Below are 23,501 nucleotides of genomic sequence, written 5' to 3'. Positions count from 1 at the left end.
TATATTTTTTTAAATCGCGATAAGTGTAATTTTTGTTATTCATCAAATAACACTTATTTGCTAAATAAAAAGTAAAACAATTCTTAATCGTCATGCGATATTTTACCATCGATTTCTTCCATGTATTAAACATTTTATCAGTTAATTGCAATTTGAAACTATAGATAAGAGCAAAATGGCTTCTCGTGATAGTGAATCGAATATTTTCGTTTCGTATCTTGTTATTAAAAATTGAGGTCATAGATTCTATTGACATGTTAAAAATATTTGAAATATATTTGTTTTACGCACGTCTATTACCAATTATTAATGAAAATAATATTAATAAGGTATTAGACATGCGCATTACAAATCTGTTTTCTTCGCATTTTTTTTTCTTATTGTCTACCCAGTATACACTATACTAATGCCTAACACAAATATACATAGTAAATACAATAAACAGATATATTTATATGGCTTTTAAGACATTACAGTAAAATATCATATATTTATCACTACTGCGTTTAACAACTTTCGAGATTTCTTCACGTTCTATGGTTAAAAATAAGCCAACAAACAGTACATAACTCATGTTTGTTTGCTCATTAACGACGAGTATTTGTAATTAATTTCATTTACGTGTAACTCTAAACTTTGTAACGAAATTTAATGTCCGAACGATTGTGAAACTACTATTAGATATATTAAATCATACTAACGTAATATACAATAATTTACATAAATTTCGCTATTGCACGTAATATTATTCAATACTTTCTGCTAAAAAGACTTAATTGAACGTATCATAGCTAATACGGTACTAACATATTTTGCATAACTATACTTATTACTCAACGCATACTGTTCGTTAATGATTTTTATAAATAATAAATATTTATAAAATACAAAATTTTGTAACAGAATATTTTTCACGCGGTCAAAATCATATTGTAAGAGCTATTCTCAGATGTTGTACGAAAGAAAACGATTACAAATATTTACAGGAATAATTAATAACACCGACAAATATTTATAATGCGTATAAGTATTCATACGAGAGCATTTGGTCCCTACAATATTGTTAATAAAACCTATGTTAAGTAAAATTTTCATGAAACAAGAAAACTAGAATTCCTTTTTGAATAATTCTATGTATATTATAATTTTGAAATACATTTGTATTTATATTGATATTTTATATTCAAACTGTATTTGATTATAACCGAAATAATTTTGGAATAGATGCTTTTTTCTAATCAGATAGGAATCAAAAACACTACGAAAATATTTAATTGCATAAACACAAAAGATCTAAATATATCTCTTGCACTCTTCTCCTTCACTTATGAAGCTTCTCTTAAATTTGTGAAATTTTTATCAAAATATTGAAAGCAAATCTTATCTCAAAGAATCTTTCGTAATAAATGAATATTTTTAAATTAATCTAATAATAAAAAGCGAACAACGATTTACTATCATTTCAAGAGTACGTATGGCTATTTCAGATTAGGTAATTTCTTGATAATTTTTAAGTTAAATTTCAGTAACACAACAACAGATAAAAAATATAGTGACATAATCAACTCGGATATACGTAAATTTTTATTTTACCAGATAAATATTTTTTAAATCTGACGATTTTTCTTATTTTTCTAGTCTTTAGCTTTACTCCTTAACGATGAGAAGTTTATTAATAAGATATTAATGTGACTCGAAGGATGAAAATATTTACTAAGACTGAAACATTACTATTAAAGATAATTATAGTTATTCGCAAAATTAACCAATTATTGAACGATACTCGATTGCAGGATATAAATATGCTGTAAGGACTTTTAGTAATTAGCATGATAAAACAATTTAAAAACAATTTGAATAATCAGAAGTTATTTAGAAATTACATTAGTAATAATAATACCACTGTAATATTCTGAAATGAATCTATCAAAATCTACATATATCTAATGTTTATATTTAATTAACAACGATTATCACTCTAATGGTTTTAGCATTTCGATTATGTATATTTTATATACATATAAGTATCTGCAATAAATTTTATAAAAAAATTGTTCTATATTTGAATTCTTTTAATATAATAATATTATTATATTGGATGTGAAACTATGAAAACCATGACAATAGCACGAAAGTAGTATCTTTAATGAAAATTTAAGAAATAACAAATATTATGCTTTTAAAATTGCTAAGTACTATAGCATAAGCTAAGAGTAAATTGAAAGAAATTTAAATTAAGGACAAACTTTATTTCTATTATAACAATGATTGAATAATAGGTAACTATTAATATTAAGAAGAACAAGATTATTTAATACAACCAGAAATATTTACAAAAAAGTAAAGTATATTCCAGTAATTGTAAAATATTTTTTACAATTACAAACAAATGTAAGAGAAATTTAAAATCTCTCAAAATTTGATGTAAAATTTATTACCAAATAATACAAGTATATAATCTGATTTGAATATAAGAAAATACATTATTTAATTATTTAAATTGTTAAAAATTCTTTAATTATTTAAAAGGATTATTAAATAGTTTACTAAGTTAAGAAAGAAAAGCTAATACCATAATACTTCAGTGATATTGTCAATAATGGAGTCAATAATATCATATCCATATGAAATATTAAATTTAGACATTTAACTTGGTCAAAGCAATAAAAATATTTATAACTAATTTTAACAAATTTTAATAGTGATCTATATTTAAAAACGCTATGTAATTTTGATACCAACTATTCAGAAAATGTTGTTAATATTTCCCTGAATATTTAATATATTATTATTAATTCAGTATTGAAAAGTGCATTTTTTGATTTTAATAGATTTTAGATTAAATACAATTTAAGAATTAATTATTACTAAAAGAAAAGTTTTGCTAAAATGTAAACCTGAGAAACTCATATTTTACATGTTAACATAACATTTTATTTCACAATATTTTTTTTTTATCTAACGAAAATGAATATTAAAAATAATTGATAAAATATCTATTGTCATATATAAAAAACTAATTCGTTTTTAAAAGCCATACGTTTATGTGTTATAACCATTTTTAAAATTTTAGTGATCGTTGGTTGTAACAATTCTTCCCTCTGTTGCAATAAAAACGTAGTAGTGATTTAAATCACATTTGACAATTTGCAGAAAGTATAAATGGATAGAATAAAAATATATAAAAAATATCTACCTTTAATTTCTAAGTGATCACTATTATTTATGCATAAAATACAATTTTTTAGATTTAAACATGTCTGTAATATGTTTCTTTCTCTGTGGGAAAGATATATTTACAAGATATTTTTGCACAGTGTTCTATGTTCAACACATGACAAGAATTGAGCGCAATTTGTTTATCTCGACTTAATTTGTGTTAATTTCAAAAATATTATTCATTTTCAATTTCTGCACACCTAACGTATGTTCCAGCTCCAATATATTGAATTTTTGGAGACATTGTAACTATATATTTGAAAAATATTTATTTAGCACGATTTTAATACAGTTTTTAATGTGATTTAAAAAACAAAGAGTAGAATTGCGGAAATTAATCAGAAGTAATTGTATACTATATAAAAATTCGAAAATATTTCGGTATAATACTCTCTTTCTATGTATATATATATATATATATATATGATTAGATACCTAACATATCTAATTATATCTAATCTTTATGTGCAAAACAATTCCTATTGTGGAACTGCAGAACTAGAAATACAGATGTGCATTTATAATTTATGCCAAACTTCTGTACACTAAATTTTACATAAATTTAATAAGCGTACATTTAATGTTCATTTATTTGTAATGTAAAAATTTAATAAATAGTAATATCATATATAAATATAAGAAATGGCCTTACTTTTGACTTAAGATATTTTTATTTTTCAAATGCGATGCAACCTTTAAAGTCATTTATATCTTGTAAAAGGCCTTAAAATACTCCATGATTGAAAATAAACAAATTTCTCGTTCTAATTACGACAACGTCTAAATCATTTGTGGTAAACAGTTTTTCAATCTAATTCAATTTTACTTGGATAGAAAATAACTTGTACCTGAAAATTTATAAATGTAAGTTTGTACAATGTACAGTGTACAATGTCTTTTACAATAAAAAAGATTGATAATAAACTGCAGTAATATATGAAATAATATTATATACGATCAGTGATTTCATCAATTTTATAATATCGTATTCACAAATATTTCAAGTAATACTTTAAGTAATATGCACAGTTCTATCATAATATCATTTAATTGTACAATTTATAATTTAAATGTACTAAAAGATCGAGACGTGAAAGTAGAACTGTTGAATTTAGAAAGTGCAAAGGTGTACTTAAAATTTGCTACAACGAGAAATTCGCTTATTTCGTTCCTTACTTCTTACTCTATAAATTATATTATCTAATATTGGTATTTATAAAGTTATAACAATAAATAATATTTGATTATTTCATTAAATATATAATCAATATGGCAATGCACCACAGAATCGAACTTACAGACGCATTGACGCGTGCACATTCGTTCCTTTATATCCCTTTAAATAATACAGATAAAATACGTAGCATGTCGTAAGACGTGATATGTTTGAAAAATGGAAGTCTCTTTTAATAATATAATTCAAAAAAACAAACATTACAAAGAACTATTCCATTTGAAAATTAGATATTAGTTTAAAACCACGAAATTTAAACAATTTTCATAGCAGTAATAATACTGCTACTAATTAATAATTGATAATATATATAAATCAATCACGGTTGTTAGATTGTATCCGAGACTATGTTTATTTAACGTCTCAAGATGAAGTAGATTTAATTATCGACTACTTACATACTCTTTGATTCTACTGCACTTATTTACAGGAAGAGAATATTACAATATTATTTTTTATTATTCTGATCTGATATTTCGTGTAAAATAGAAAACGATAAAAGTAATAACAGTATTTCATATTAAATAAATAATAAGTGATTGATTTGTTTAATAAAGCGAATATTTAAATTTTGTTGGGTTACTGGTTAACAATTTTCTGCTATGACTATTTGCGTATTATAGTAAATGCAACAGCAATGCTACATTGAATAGAATACACAAGAATGACAAAGAAACAAAAATAAATAGTAAACAGAAATTATTATACAAAAGAACGTTATGTATATGTTACATAGTGTTATTTATGCATAACATAAATGATATTGAAACAAGTATGATTATACAAAAGAAGATATAATTAATAAAATTGTTTGTCTGTGTACATATGTGAGACCATTGTTATTTTCGAGTAAAATGAAATTAACCTCGAGTCTTGAGAGTATTTCATTTTTCAAACATATCATACCTACTGAACACATTGATGATCTATACTATGATGTGTCATAAATGGTAACGAATGTATGAGTGTATAACTTGTCATGATAATCGAGTATTTCATTCACAAAGAGAAGATTCGTCTTCATTTTTAATCGATACGATTATGTATGCGTCTATGTATATACATATATATGCGAATTGATTTCTTACATTTATCGCGTAAGAGCTTGAATACTGCATGTACATATCAAAACCGTGTTTGTCCTAAAACGACTGATGAAATTCAAGCAAATAAAACAAATACGTTAAATTATTTTAAAAAAAGAAAAAAAAAGAAAGAAAAGAAGAAAAGAGAAAAGAAATAAACTGAAAAAAATACGATCGAACCACATTTCAAGTACTATGATAAACTTTAAAGAAACTAAACGTGGCTAATTATACCCTTCTTTTTTTAAATTACAATGTACTTTAGTAAGTTTGTAATTACACGAATAGCTTTTATAATTCTATGTAACAATATAGAAACTTTAACAGTAAAAATTTAACAATGTACAACGTAAACCTCTTTAAGAATAATCCTTTTACCACTGACAGTAAAAGAGAAAACAGTCATGAACCGCGTATAAAATAAATAAGTAACTCTGTTACTTAAATTACAAGAGCGTAAACTATTTGTAAGCTTACGAACTTAGTCCGAAGATTACTCGAGTATTTGGAAAAAGTAGCCTAATAATAAAATAAGAAAATTTTCCTTGTGAAATTCAATACTTTTCCTGCTCACATAAATACGCGACACGAGACAAAACTGCATATTACTACGCGTTCAATATTTTTTATTTACCAAGTACTAATCCTCTTAATGGATCCCCGCGATTTTTCTCTCCACGATACGCATATTACGTCAAATACTTCTATTACTTGCTACTAACCGTTGTTTCAGAAATGCGTGTTATAATGTCGTTTAATATAACCACTGTTAAATAATTATCAAAACTGATACGACTAGTAAATGACTGATGTGATTCTCTTAATATAAACATTCGATATCATAATAAAAATAATACCATCTAATCCTATTACCTGAAATGTTCTCAAGTTCCAATATTTTTGTTTCCTTTCTTTCCGGTAACCATCGTGTATTGATGTTAAGAACGTTACGACTTCCACATGCCGATCGTTAATGCTTCTATCGTTGCTAATGATAATTTCGATCGATGAAAATATGGTAATGATGACAATCAGAATGACGAGAAATGGTACACCAACAACAATAAACGTGAAAATGATAATGGCAATCGTGTGCAACGATAACAAAAAGAGGCCAGTAATAACATCGATGATATTACTGACGAAAAAAGATATTAATAATTATAATAAAGAATAATAAAAAGAATAATATGTGATGACGATAGAGATATAGCAATAACAGTAATATTAATGGTAATAATAATAAAGACAATAGCAATAATAATATTAATAATAATAATATCGTAATAATAATAATAATAATAATCGTAATAATAGTAATAACAATAATCGCCTTCAATTGCGAGAAAATAATTGATAAATATTAATTACTGTTACGATACAAACCAAAACAAAAAAATACATATGAACACACGTGTAAATACGTATTTTTCTGTTCAACAGTGGAGAACATTCCTTTTATTATATCATCGTCAGAAAGCTAAAGAAGCAAAGAAGAATATACATTTATATGTATATATAAATATATAAAATGACATTGTCAGAATATATGTACATATATGTCAACATCATTATACAGAGTAATCACGTCTTATTAATCACATGATTACAGAGTAATCACGTTGGAAACATCTTGTTTCCGAGATATTTTAAAGAAATTTCTTGAAGAAAAGTATCGCACCGTTTCACGCGTGTTAATTGTCGAAGATTCGACTCTAACGAAAGATAACGTAAAATTTCACGAAGAAAGAAAAAGGAAAATAAATTTTTTCGGAGTAAAGATATTTCATATGCTACCTCGGTTCTGCACAATCGTACATATTCGGTATCCCTTCCGATGGTTTATCAACGCGAAACGTTAAAATGGAGGCCGGGCAAAATCAAACATGATACTCTGTATGCAGAATTACACCATCTGTCGTCTGTTCGTGGAACAACATCGTGTAAAATGAGATAAAATTTCAGCAACAACCTTTTCTGTTCTTTCAAATAAATATACCAATGTACACGGCATGCCATTTCAGTGTGCTCGTCGATAAAGAAGATTCTCCACAAAGAAACATTAGCTTAAAAATTGATAAAAAATACAAATATATTATGTTTTGCCATTTGTCTCTCCAATTCCTCTTTATCTCTTTCTCTTCCCTTCCCTTTTCCTCACGCAGTTATACTCAATTCGAGTGTTGGAAGACCGAGTAGAGATAGAAACAGGAAGAGTATCAGTAATAATAATAATGATAATAATCATACCGATAATAATAATAATGATATTATTATTAAAAGAGAATATTCATGAAAAACGTTGTTGCAACTAAGATCAGCGTGCAAACAACCCACCAGAATGATCAGCAGTGGTGTAATCCGTGAGGAGAGGCGAGGCTGCCAAGGCTGCGTAGTTGGCGTAATCGGCATATGGCGTGTAAATTAACCCATGGGGATCACCGGCAGAAAGGAGAGATCCTGGTGGTCCCGAACCGTTCAGAAGAGACGCCGCGGTCGTTGGAACAGATATCCGTGGCGAGAGTATTAACGGTGCTCCCAACGGAGCACTGGGTGTCCTCATAGGTGTGGCCAAGCCTGGAAGAAGCCGTTGCGTTTCCGCTGCGGCTGCTGCAACGCGTCTCCACTCTTCGTCGCAAGCTGCAACATTCGACATAGTTATTCGAGGATGTAAATGAAAAGTACACATACATTTGTTGATATTCAGGCCCTACTGTTATGGTACATTACGGTTGTAACGTATAATGTCTATCATGGTATTCACATTACGGTTGTGGTATGTGGTAAGAAACGAAGATAATATTATCTCGGTTTTTATTTTCCCTTCTTTTAGAGTATTTAACTTTGTTGCATTAATTTATGTTAGCTTGGAACACAGAGTATCGTATAATCATGTTGCACGTCTTTGAAAAAATGGTGGAAAAATGGATTCTCAGTGGTGAGATGAAATGAATGTTCTTTTTAGAAAGAAATGGATATTTTTGAAATTTGAAAATTGGAGGAAAATATTGGAATAATTTGGAGTGCACGATATATTTTTAACCCTTTGCACTCGACGACTTTTGGACAGAGAAGGGTAGAAATTCAAAGATTCTCTACTGAAAAATTGACGATACTTTTTTGAGCAGTAAATAAAGAATTGTATAATAATAGAATTGTAGAATTATTTGATTTCGATACCGCACACACTGCCACATTGCATTAAATTTGATATATTAATTAATATCGATCTTCCAAATTTTATGAAATGGTGACTTTGCTCTCGAGTGCAAAGGGTTAATATATAGTAACTGTGAGTGTATTCGAGGTGTGGTTTTAATAACGGTTATTAAAAGTACTCGAAGTAATGAAGAAATTGATAATAAAATTTCGAAAGCCTTAGGATTAATGATAGTGAACTGCGAAAAATTGTGGACACCGTATATTTTAAAGTTGGTTTTAAAATTTCTTTAAATTCAAATTATCCTTGAAAATTATTTTTGCTATTATTATTTAAATAGACATATTTAATAACTGATCAAATAAAACTGATCAAATAATATAGTCAATTCTACCAACAAGATAAAATTAATTTATTATTTATGTATGTAGACTCAATAACAGATTAATGTTATATATAGTTTTAACAAAATTATATTTGTTATAAATATTAAATCAGGTTTAGAAAGGTTTTATCCAGCAAATTAGAAGAAATATTCTTTCATTATATGAACATATAACACAAGTGAATTAGTAACTGAATTTTGTACTTATTATTACAAACAAATTGATTCATTTCATTAGAAATATGTATATAATTTCAGGCTTTTTAAACATTATTAAAGATTAAAAAATCTCCTTTATTTAAAAATTTTATTCTTATGCATTAAAAAGTTCTAATTTTATTTTGAAGTATTATTGCAAATTAAAATTAATTTTTAATATTATATACGCTATATTATAGTTATTTAATATCAATATAGAGTTTTCAAAATATTTATTACTATTGCTTACAAAGTGTATATAATTCAGCAATATTATTATTAGCAGTAATAATATACACTAAGTGTATATTATTCAGTAATTAGTCACGTTATTGTGGAAGAACCTTTACATTAACATAATCCAAATGCAACCCAAACCTGTTATTTGAAGGCTAAAAAGAAAATAAATTTAAACATGTGTACCTGTAGCTGCAGCAACTTTTGTATTAGAATCCCGATATGTACCATTGATAATAGCAAGTTCCATTAATTGTCGTTTCTTTAGCTCATCCTCACCATCAGCCTGCTAACAGTTAACACAATTAATAAGGAACGTATTAATATTTAAAAAAAAATCATAGTTTTAAATAAAACTATACTGTTTCATTCCCTTTTTCGAATATTCACATTTTTACATCGTATGCTTATTAATTTCAAATTTGTTCTTCCTATGCATAGTACATAATAATTATTATACATTTATATTACTAAAACTTTGAAAATTTTGCATTTCACCAATCAATTACAGAATTAAATTTCTTACTTTTCCTACTTTAGATTTCTAAAATGAAATTTTCTCTAAATGCATAATCAAAATATTAAATGGTCCACTTGTACAAAACAAATAATTCATTAACACATTAACACAAATTGTTCAATTTTAGTATAATAATTTACATCAATCATTTGAATATAGAATTTAAGTATATAACTTAGTCTTTATTAAAGCTCAAGTCTTTAACACTAGAAATATCAAGTTATAATCCATCTATATATAATAGCAATTATATAATAATAATTAAAGTGGTATAATCAAAATACATAAATATACACGATTATATTCACATTTAAATGTCAATTCAAAAACTAATAAATCCAACTTTGCCTCCATATTAACTTTGCCAAAAGGAGCTGCGATTCTTCAATAGCTGCGAAAATAAAATGTCTGAAAGAAGCCATTTTAACCCCTTTGGTATTTCTAGTGTTAAATATAAAGACATATTTGATACCAAGATGCAGTAAAAAATAAAATGCATTGCAATGTATTACTTAATAAGTAATATACGAAGATGCAGTGAAAAATTAAAATAGGTTGCAATATATCGCTTAATAATTAATATTAGTAGTATAAAATTAATATTACTCAATAATAGGAACTTTCTCACCACGGGAACAAGAAGCTTCTTGACTTCTTCTACAGCTCTGGCAAGTTTCAAAGTGGCACGGTTTTCAGTATCTTCGACTGTCAATAAAACATGCAGTTCATCTGTCAGATGTTCCCAGTTTGGTTTACCTCGGTTTAGCTCTTCCTGATAAAAGAATTAACATCGTGTATAATATAATTACGTAACACAAATTATAAAGTGTAACAGATTTTATCTACGATTACATCACTGATTATATCATCCGTTCTAAAAATATACCATAAATATTGCATACGTGATAACAAATTCTTGAACCGTATATGTGTCTATAAATTTCGTACATTTTGTACTAAAATTGCGATATAATCTACTTGAAATAAAAGATCAATACTGACATGCATCCATCAAAGAACAAATAAACCCTAGAAACGTTGCTATTAATAAAGTTGCAAATAAATTTGATTTTTTGGAAAATAATATATACATTAATATCGACGTGCTTACGACTACGCAGAAGTGTTGGCAAACACGTAAAATTAAAAAGATATTTTGTATCTCCATATGCGTGTACTTACGATAAAATATTTTCTCTTTGATCACACGCTGCTTGAAAAAAGATACTTAACTTGAAATTCTGATACTAACTAGTATAATTTTTCATACTATAACGTATTATAAAAGAGATATAAATAAATAAATATATTATGTAAATCACTGAAATAAAGTATTATTGAGTTTTAGTATCTTATTTACATTATTTTATTAAGTTATGGTATTTCTTATTATACTAATTAGTATAATTTTTCACATAATAAAATATTACAAAGAAGATATAAAGAAATAAGTATATGTGAACCTCTGAGATAAAGTATTACTGAGTTTTAGGATTTTATTTCCATTATTTTATTAAATTATGGTATCTCTTATTAACTTTTCTCTTAAAAGAAATCCCTAAAAATAAAATTTGCTACAAATGTAAATCTATGTAAAATTTAATTGTAAAAGAAAGAATAAATTACGTAGTTTCTTAATTATAAATATTGACCTACAAATATCGTGCACTGAAATAACACTAACGATTATTAATTATAGTTTCATTAAATAATCATTGAATAATTAATATGAATAATTAACGATATTTTATTAATTTTGACATTTATACTTATGATTAAATAAAATTTACAAATTAAATGACATTAATTGTATTCGAATAATCGTTTTCATTTATTCTTATTTTCCAAGGAAAGATTTTTTGGAATGACATAATTTTTCTAATAGAACGAAGAAAAGTTTTTGTTCGAGATGACTAATAATAATTGTAAAATAGAATAGAAATATTTGGTAACATAGCTTCAGTATTATATAAACAGTATGTTATAATGTTACCTGTTACACAACTTCTTGTGTTGACTAGGCTAATAGATATTGCAAAATATTGTAATAAACAATCGATTAAACCAAAATTATTTCTTTTTTAAAAACAAGATAATTTTTTAAATACAAAAAGAGATATTTTTACATAAAGATATTTGTAAATATTTATATAAGTACAATTAAAAAAGAGAAAAAAGCTAGTAAGCCTCTTTTTCTTTCATGATGTAATAATGAAATAGTTTAGAAGAAATATGATAAACAGAGATATATCAGCACTTACTGAAGATTTCATTGCACTATATTTCATATCATTTTTCTCTCACAGAATTATAAACTGGCCAACTGGCACTTTAATATTTAAGAAAATAAAAAATAAAACGTATTACTTATTTTTTAATTTTATCGCTGGAAAATGGACATTAGAAACAAAGAAAAAAAAAGAAGAAGACAAAATATGTCATCATAATTTATGTGAGAAGATAGCTATTTTTCAAAAGATACATGTATAGACATAATTATACCAAGAACTCCTTTTACACGACCTTCTTTTAAATATAATTTAATCACTTTTATATAATTTTTTAACACCCTTTGTTCAATCACGTGATTTTTTAAACATATTTTATTCCTATTTGCACAATTTTTCATATGTTATCAATTTCACGTATGTTACTTATTTTTATTTTCAAATCTACAAAATCGATAAAGATTCAAAAATGGCGTTATTGAATGCAGCTCTGTATTTTAAGTCGCTTTTCATACTTTTTACTTTAATTTAATACGAATTTTGCAATTTATTGAAGATCAAAATTGTTTCATGAATATTTACAGACTTTTTTACATATTATGTGTAATTGTAAAAGTATTGTGTAAAAAGAGTCACAAGCGTACACATATATGTATAGATATATGACTGTAGATTTTTCAAAACAATAATTTTATCAGAATACATGTTCACATGCTCATATACATGTTAATACAGGTTCATATAATAACAAAATATATGTTAAAATTATATATTAATAATTATATTATATATGAATATTTTAAATTATATTTAATATGTGCATTTATTATTCCTGAATAAAACTGATTTTTGGTATAATTTCATTTACTGAAACGAATATAGCGCACAGCTATAGTCACACGTTATTGTTTCCAGCAGTATGTGTATATATCCAGTGTATTATTTCGATGGTCGGTTTAAAAATAAGCGAGAACGTCGACCAAAGCTGCGCAATATTTTTTGAAACAACCTAACGTTTCGTGAAACAAAACTTCATCTGTGTGCTTTATGCAGCAATACGATGAAATTTTAGTAGAAAATTAGATTACTTCTTTTTTCTTGATAAAAAATATTCAATTACAATAATGATAAATTTTAAACTTTAAGTGAAACAAAAGAATATTACAGAATGTAACTCAAAAATCTTTTTAGTTTTCTTTTTTTAGTTTAGATGTATATGAGAAAAAATTGTACCTTTTTCTTATCCCTCATAGAGCCTTTTCCCCTAACCATAATTTTACATCCTGTTTCTTGCTCCAATTGTTTGGCTGTCATACCACGTGGTCCTAGAATTCTTCCAACAAAATTAAACTGTAACAAAGAAAATTATGAAAAGATTTTTAAATGAAAATATCATGTTTACATGTAATTTTTAAATTTGTGTCTTATTTGTAATATCGACACTCGATTTTCATCATTTTGAAGATAATTACATATAGTATATATTAATTATAAATTATATAAATTACACAATATTAAAGGAATTTTATTTCTATTAATTATTATCTTTATTTTATTGTTTAATTTTTTATTTTAGATTTAATGTAGCATTAACAGGTTCTGTGCAATTATTTTTTAGATTTTGGAGTTAAATTTTACTGTAAAATAATTGGGTTCCCTTCGAGTTCAAAATGTCTATGAAATGGTCTTAGGAAGTAAAAATTAAATACCTCTGAGTAGAATCCATATTTTCGTCTCTGTATACAAAATAATATTTTGCATTCATATAATAAATGAAGTGTGGATATTGATTGGTTGTAATAATTGCAGATAGGTGGATTTGATTTTTGAAACAGAGTTTTTAGGTGATTTTTGAATGTCTAGTTCTGTAGCTTTAGTGTGTGCAGATTATCCTATTTTTCCACGTTTGATTTCATATTTAATTTTTAATTGAGAGTGTTTTATTATAAACAATAGAATTGTTAAATAAATATAGTGATTTGTTATTGTTATAAAATAGTTCATTGTGTCTACGTATTACTATTTAGTTAATATTAAACATCTTGTGTGCACAAAATTTGATTAACGAAGTAACCAAATTTTAATATATTTTTAATATAGGAAAAAATTTTTTAAATCGAATTTTTATTGCGATAATTATGTTTGAATCGACAAGCAAATATCTCAATTTTATATGTTTTTCTGAAAAGTTTTATAAATACGTATGATCTCAGAGAGACTTATATAGGAAGAAAATATGACCAGCTTGTATCACTTTTTACATATTGATCTGAGTTATAGATAACTTTTAACTTAAGTTAAAAGTACCTTTTCGATATCTTTTGTTCTATTAATTTTCAGTTTATCTGATTTATCAGTTTAACTTTTATATATTAAGTTGATATAAATCTGTTCATAGAATTCTTCCAACAAAATTAAACTGTAACAAAGAAAATTATGAAAAGATTTTTAAATGAAAATATCATGTTTACATGTAATTTTTAAATTTGTGTCTTATTTGTAATATCGACACTCGATTTTCATCATTTTGAAGATAATTACATATAGTATATATTAATTATAAATTATATAAATTACACAATATTAAAGGAATTTTATTTCTATTAATTATTATCTTTATTTTATTGTTTAATTTTTTATTTTAGATTTAATGTAGCATTAACAGGTTCTGTGCAATTATTTTTTAGATTTTGGAGTTAAATTTTACTGTAAAATAATTGGGTTCCCTTCGAGTTCAAAATGTCTATGAAATGGTCTTAGGAAGTAAAAATTAAATACCTCTGAGTAGAATCCATATTTTCGTCTCTGTATACAAAATAATATTTTGCATTCATATAATAAATGAAGTGTGGATATTGATTGGTTGTAATAATTGCAGATAGGTGGATTTGATTTTTGAAACAGAGTTTTTAGGTGATTTTTGAATGTCTAGTTCTGTAGCTTTAGTGTGTGCAGATTATCCTATTTTTCCACGTTTGATTTCATATTTAATTTTTAATTGAGAGTGTTTTATTATAAACAATAGAATTGTTAAATAAATATAGTGATTTGTTATTGTTATAAAATAGTTCATTGTGTCTACGTATTACTATTTAGTTAATATTAAACATCTTGTGTGCACAAAATTTGATTAACGAAGTAACCAAATTTTAATATATTTTTAATATAGGAAAAAATTTTTTAAATCGAATTTTTATTGCGATAATTATGTTTGAATCGACAAGCAAATATCTCAATTTTATATGTTTTTCTGAAAAGTTTTATAAATACGTATGATCTCAGAGAGACTTATATAGGAAGAAAATATGACCAGCTTGTATCACTTTTTACATATTGATCTGAGTTATAGATAACTTTTAACTTAAGTTAAAAGTACCTTTTCGATATCTTTTGTTCTATTAATTTTCAGTTTATCTGATTTATCAGTTTAACTTTTATATATTAAGTTGATATAAATCTGTTCATAAATAAATAAATTAAATATTTATTACAATTTTATAGGTAATGCTCTATTATTATTATTATTATTATTTAAAATATGCAACGTCGAAGTTATTTCTAAGTTTCCTATATTTCACGAGACAATTACACAAAATAATGTGATTGTTCCATGTAAACTGACCTAGAATCTTATAATTAGATCAAGTTACCAATAATGGCCGACTATATGCATATCAGACACAATCATCTACTGCTTTTGAGTTATGGATTTTTCACGTATATTCGATACATATGCGTTTTAAAAACAGAGACACGTTGACAGGACCAACTAGAACTTATTATTTAACACGTAGATTATTTGTTTTCATGTTTTCACGTTTCAAAGAGTAAAATGTGTCACGCTTGCAAAATTGCTGAGAAATAAATTACACATTAATTTTCCATGAAATTTTAAATAATTTGACAACGTATTCGACAACTACCAAAATTAGAAAATTACATACATCGAATTAGACTAATATATAAAATTATGTTCAAATAAAAATTTAAGAATTTGATCGTGTTACTGATAAATACTGTTATTTGTTAGTATTATTTTAAACGAAACATATTTAATTAAAAGAATTTTGGTATAAAATTGACTGATTAGAAAACTACGCAATTTATATTCAAACTATCTTTATGCAAAATAGAAACAAAAACAAAAATACGAGTTTTATGTCAAATTGTATGTAAAAAGTAATTCGTTTTTCCATTACTCAATGTCTTTTATCCGTTAATATTTTATATTAGATATATTTTTTTGCTCTATTCATCATTCTATCACACTTTATAAAATTTTCTCTGTTTAAACAGTTGAAATTCATTTATAAAGTTATTAAATAACAATTTCGCTAAAAAAATCTATTTAAATCTAAATTAAAGAATAGTTCTTTTTTCTTGTCATTTAAGAAATAAACACTGTCAAAGTGAAGAAAACTGCTGATATTTATAGTATTAACTTTAAATTAATTAACATAAAATTCAACATAGTTGCAGATGAGAACGTAATTCTAAATTTTTGGTCGATAATAAATATGTATGTAAACGAATAAATTTTATTTTCAATTTAAAATATATCTAGGAATCAAACCAATGTAATTAAATGTAATTATTGTTCTACATTTAAGTAACATCTTTTGCTCTATTGATCTATAGACTATGTTCCCTGATAAAATATCAAATTAAAAGTTCTGTGACGAATTATATTATCAACTATCTTCTAATAAATGACTAATTGATTTATTCACATGTTTAATCGTTATTATTCTCTATCTTTGTTGCATTAATTCAATTTCATCTCAAAGGAAACAAATTTCAAGATATCTATTTAAAAAATTCATTTCATTTTTCTCTCTTTTTATTTCAATATTAAAAAGAAAGATCTTATTTATATACTATATATTATTATTATAGAGCAAATTACTTAAATATGCCACCTGAAATTATTATAAATTATTCATTATATGAAATAATACTTTAAAGGAAAATTGTTTAAGTGGGACATATCATGTAAGTAATTTATATCTTCTTCTTTTAGAGAGATATGAATGACTTAATAGCTTTTTATTCAGTTCTCAATACTTGTTAGAATTACACTATCAAATCTGTTATAATTAAAAAGATTTAATTTTCTGATAAAAAAGCGAAATAACAAAACACTAATTATAACATTGTATATTCTCTCTAATACCAAATAACATTTGTTTAAAATATTTTCATATCTAATACATAGTTTACAAGTAGTTAATGTGCCTTCAAGTCAGATGGCAGAATTAAATGACTCACCCTATACTGATATGACAGAATATATTTCAAGACAAAATATATTTCTACACTATACATTCCTTACTATAAGAACCTAGTCTTTGTTAATATTATTTATTAGAGACGTAAAATATCAAATTTAATTAATATATAATATATAATTTTTAATACACGCAGGAAAGCAAATAAGTAAACGTTTAAAAATAAGTGTATGGCATATTAATAACGCACTAATGTACACTTATGAAGAAAATTTGAAAAATTCTAGTCCTCTAGTTTCATGTTCAGTAAACTTCAATATAGAAATTAATTTTAGAATAACCGTTGAACCGAATCAAAAAATTAATAATCGTTATATCTCTTTAATAATGAATGAAAGAGGCGCATGAAAGAAATGTTGCTTATGTCTACACAAATTGTTAAAAAATACAAGATGTCTGTATATCGTTCCATTTTGGGAAACAAAAGGAAACAAGAAGACGTTCGAGCTTATTTTTCCTTTAAAGTAAGAGCCATCCGTAGTATTTCATTTGTCACGTGCAAGAATATTCTTCCTATAGTCGAATCGTTATAACTTGAAAATCTCTATAACTGTACAATTTAGTTCAGTTTAAATTGACTTTAATTCGAATTATTTGTTACATTATTTTACTATAAATTTTATAACGCATATCCAAAATAACGTAAAATTTATTTACAGGTTTATATGTGTTTACCTCCATAAATTAAAAGCTTATCACCATTGCCTCTACGATTCGAAATAATCATGCTTTACAGTCTGTTACTAACTGGTCATTCGACACTGTTTCTTTTGTTTCTTTTCCTTCTCCCTTCTATGTTAAAGGCTGCTATAAAATTACAATCCTTGAAGCAAGGAATTATTAAAAATTTTGAAACTTTATATAGAAAAGAAATTGTAAATAATATAATATCATATGCATACAGAGAAAGAGAGCAACAGTTCTACCATATTACAGACAAGGATAGTAGATAAAACTTCTATATAACAAATTTCCATTTGTTAAATCTCCTTTACGCGAAAACTTTGATAGGATAAAATTAATAAAAACATTCATATGTTGGTAATTTCAGTTCCTCTCTTGACATTCCAGATCGTATTTCTAAATCTGCATATTCACTGATCGCGGCAAATGGCTCCCAAACTTTCGTGAATCTTCTGCGCAGCCAGTGAATTCACATGGTGCGCACGAACAACAGCGCGCCAAGCGAATCATACGCGAAATATCGACATTGCTTGCAATGCCTGCAGACGTCGCGAATGTTGCGAGCCTGTTGCGTGAGCCATGAATACTTGGGCTAATAGACCTCTATAAAATATCTTATAACTTTATACACTTCACATAACTACCATATATAACTGTTGTATAGGAACATCAATACTCGAATTACTGAGCTGTAATATTTTATACGAGAATAATAATAATTAATGCGATACGATAAAAATAAATAAGTATACATATATAACTGTGTTTCTATCTCAATGAAAGTCGACATTAGTTTTGTCAGAACGGCTGTACGTTTTTGGTAACTGTAAAAATTAATTGCTTGATAATTCTAACGTTAAGTTCTAAATTTTTGCATTGCAGGTAAAATCGTACGATTTATTTTATTTCCAAAAATAAAGATAATGATTTAATGGTTACTGGAATGTCAATAAAAATATTAGAAATAATTAATGTCAAGTTGTGCAATAGTTTTTTTCAGGATATTTGATAGAATATACGTTTCGCTGGTATGCAGAAGCATAGAATTAATTAACCTTTCAGTAACACAAACTCGAATGTCACGTTTCCCTTTATCTACCCTGCACAAAAATAACATTTACAATTAAGTTAGTATACTAAATATTTTGACTAACAAAGCTTTTACATTTGGAGAATTATTAATAAAAATATTTGAAATATTTATAACCTCTATTTGATTAATTAAAGGGTAATGCACAATTTATTTTTATTTTTTAAATAATTGTAGCAATTTTTATAATATTTTTAAATAAAAAAATTTTGTATAATGTTATTACTATTAAGATCACTTTTAATGAGATGACATATATATGCATATACAAAGTAATATTATTATAATGTATTATTATACCAATTATATGATAATAACTTTGTTTAATATTCAAAGATTTTTTGAAACGATATATAAATTAAATTCGTATTTTTATATTCGTATCGATAAGTTATTAGATTTTAATTTGAAATTTTTACATTACTTTTATATTACTCATAATTTCCAAAAAACCTATTTTAAATTGTTATTACAAATTAAATGCCATAATAATACAATAAAATTAATTTATTATTTATTTTATTTTGTTATTTCTTGCTTTATTATCTGTGTGGATATTTTTTAATTAGTATTTCTCTTTTACGTGAAAGTTAATAAAAATTTGTCCTATATTAAGTAAAATAAAGTGCTTTAATTAATTCAATGAAAAAATAATTTAAAATCAATAAAACCTTGAATGAAAAAGTGTTAAAATTGAGATGTTAAAATAAAAATTAAACAAAACATTAAAAAATTCATTATGTATTATAACACAATTGCATAAAACTGTACGTTCAATAAATTCATTTATATTCATACATCAAGTAGTTCATAAATTGATCACCACCGTGTATGAGCTGTTTCTCACAGTTTAACAAAAAATGTTTCTAATTAAAATTCATTAGTATCTAATATAGAATTTAGTTACATAAATGATGACTTTTGAAAATATGTCTCTTTCCCAATAAAGAATCGGAGATTTTTAGATAGTATCATATTTTTCTTTTCATATTCTTAAATTACTAGAATAGAAGATAATAAGTTACTAAAACTTTCTGATTTTGAAGTAACATTAAAAAAGCACAGATTGAAAAATATATAAAATTGATTACAATTCATTATAATAGCATAGTAATATTAATAGTAGATAATATAATATAATATAAATCCCTATGCAATATAATCTAGCAATGTAACATTAATAATAATTAATGCTATACTATATAATGTCATATAATAATACTATAGGATTAATAATAATTAATATTAATAATAATTAAGAATATAATATAGCAGAATAACAAACAAATAAAGGAACACTGAACAAGTATGGACATACAAAGATGCAACCTCCAAGTCAAATCGTATTATACAGGGTTAATTTGCATTTGAAGTACATTCCTCGAGTTAATCGTAAATACATCTAGAACATTATGTCTCAAAAGATGGAATGCAGTTTGAACACTCACTATTGCTTTCATAACCTTTGCAATATTTATTTTTCAATTATCTGTATTTATTGTATATTCTTATTCTATATTCTATATTATGAATTATATTTCTGGCATAAATTATATTAGAACCAAATAATAAAAGCTATATGCTGTAATATTATTAAATATTTCTTTCTTATGATTCAAGAATATACTCAGAGAGCTTTCCTCAAAAAAGTCAATAGTAAACGGAAATACGAATTGTCTTAAAAAATACAAATGATTACAAAATCTGTTTATAAATAATTCAATTATCAGTGAATATTAGAGATTTAAATATTTAATATTTAATTTATTAAATATCGTTTAATAGTCACAATTCTTATAAAATCACTATAAGTAATTTATTTCAAAAATAAATGATTAAACTTGGAAAGTATAATATATTCTAGTATTGATAAAAATAATAAAATTTTACGAAGAAAAGCTAAAAGAAAAGAATTATCTCTTTATAATCCCTAATTTGAATTTAGATATTGCATCTCTTAAAGTTTATTTATACTTTTATCATTATTGGATTATATTGGGAAGAAATATAACCTAACTACTAACCTAACCTAACCTAACATGAATTTACATATTGTATCTTTTAAATTTTATTTATACTTTTATTATTATTGGATTATACTGAGAAGAAAATTATGCAAAACTGATGTCAATCATTCTCAATTAGCTCAAAGGATTAACATTTAACGTCCCAATAGTGAGACTTTATATCCCCTAACATATCAAGGAGTACATAATTAAAATTACAAGTTTGGTGGCATATGAGACGCAATTAATAGAATTAATGCAAAAATAAAGAAATATTCGAAACAATTATAATAATAATGTAAAAGCAACATTCCTGAAAAAATTGCAATCTTCTAGTGAAAACAAATTCACATTCCTTGTTTTTAAACGCATTCGATAAGCGTCGCAAATTTCCACAGCAGATTATTACATTGCATATAAAGAGTTGAGAGAAGAAATCATTTCTGATGTCTTTTTTAAGCTTCGCTAACGTCATGTTGACTTGAAAGTCTATATATCTATAATATACCTTTTAAATCTTATTTTGCTTAGATATTACCATACTATATTATTTCGTTAATTTTTCACTTATTATTACATTTTTTAATTTATTATTTATTTATTTATACTCATAATTAGTTATCATATTTTTATTGTCATTATTTATTCAATAATTTATTAGTCATTGTATTTTGATTTTTGTAATTTATTCTCTTGCTTATTGATTATTATATTTTTATATTTATTATTTATTAGGATATTTAATAGAGATACTTTATTATGCTAATGCAAAATAATTTATCTATAGCAATTTCAATTTTTTTTTTCTATAATAAATAAATTCAAAGAGTCAACGAAACTTTTATACCCGAAAAAAGTGTTTGAAAAAATATTTTTTTACATACGACGAACATAGAACATGCTCCTGAAGTTCTTTCTTAAATGCATTACCAGTATTACACAATACATACATACAAAACTGTATTTCGACTTTCATTTCTTTAAATAATTAGTTCATTGCATGCCAGTTACATATTGCAAGGTAACAATTTTCTCTACTCAATTTACTTATTTGCAGTTATAAAACAGTATCATCAAATGATATAAGGAATTAAACAAATAAAAATCAAACTAAGAAATGTAATCTTAATGTAATCTTAATTTCAGTGATAAATTATAAAATATCAAATTAATTAGCATAGTATTAAAATCTATACATACAACAACCACAAAAATATTCTAATATCTGTACAATTTAACTTTTATACTCTGTATTATGAATAAATAAATATAAAAAGATATATTATATCGCGCTAGTGTGTAGAGATAGAGGGTATAATTAACATTAGAATTACTACACAAGTCAAAATGATTAATTTCAAACTTTTAGTTCTCATAGTTGTGGAAAACATGAAGCTGCTTTTGGTAAAATTAATATTAACTTTTATTCAAATAAAGACGTAATTATACTTTTTATTTCCATCATAACACTTTAACTATAATTGGCTATGTGTATAATATTCAGGTACCCATTGGATGACAGTAATCTAGTGAGCACATAGAGTATAATATTCCTGACAGTCATGGAAGAGTGACGTCATGACGTGAAAAATGGTGGGATGATGAACTAAATTGTACATGTAGCCGAATATTTTTATGACCGACCGTAGGTACACAAACAGAAATATAAACAGAGTTATAGGATAACAACTGTATGTTTTAGTTTAAAATAAAGTAACCACAGAAATGATAAAAACTTACATCTGGATGTTCTTTAACAGGTACATAAACTTTTTCCGTAAGCGTTGCGATGTCACCCTCTGGTTCTGGCAGAACCAGTGGCTCTTTTTTGACACCACTGATCTGGAAAAGACTCGCCCGCACTTTTGCGATTTCTGTAACATAGAAATAAGAATGCAAACATCTTTACTTTTAATCTCAAATAAAATATTTTTTTAAACTAATTATCATTAACCTGTAAAAGAAAAGATAGAAACACAGAGACATAAATATAATTATTATACAAAATTATTATACTATATTATGATACAATTGAATTATGATATTATACTATATATAGAATTATTTAGTTGTTTTTAATCATACATATATACGAAAATTTGTAAATAATAAAATAATGAATTCAAACAATAAAATTAATAACAAAAAAGGGCATATATATTTTAGT

The 23,501-nt window shown here is 25.1% G+C and overlaps 1 protein-coding gene across 5 annotated transcripts in view; it reads right to left on the bottom strand.

Moving 5' to 3' along the window:
• Window positions 1–23,501, bottom strand: part of how (protein held out wings) — a 49,844-nt gene that overhangs the window by 7,169 nt on the left and 19,174 nt on the right. For 2 of the 5 annotated variants that reach the window (XM_017912138.1, XM_017912137.1), the window contains exons 3-7: window positions 23,075–23,208; window positions 13,500–13,616; window positions 10,667–10,810; window positions 9,705–9,807; window positions 7,876–8,178 (exon numbers count right to left, since the gene is read on the bottom strand). In XM_017912138.1, coding sequence (XP_017767627.1) covers window positions 7,876–8,178; window positions 9,705–9,807; window positions 10,667–10,810; window positions 13,500–13,616; window positions 23,075–23,208 — 801 coding nt within the window. The remainder of the gene's footprint in view (window positions 1–7,875; window positions 8,179–9,704; window positions 9,808–10,666; window positions 10,811–13,499; window positions 13,617–23,074; window positions 23,209–23,501) is intronic. The other 3 variants (XM_017912140.1, XM_017912139.1, XM_017912141.1) reach the window with 3 other exon arrangements.

This window comes from Eufriesea mexicana, unplaced genomic scaffold, assembly GCF_001483705.2.
Source record: "Eufriesea mexicana isolate 0111107269 unplaced genomic scaffold, ASM148370v2 scaffold325, whole genome shotgun sequence".
Taxonomy (NCBI): domain Eukaryota; kingdom Metazoa; phylum Arthropoda; class Insecta; order Hymenoptera; family Apidae; genus Eufriesea; species Eufriesea mexicana.
The sequence above is the reverse complement of the archived record's forward strand: the minus strand, read 5'-3'. Positions and strand labels throughout refer to the sequence as shown.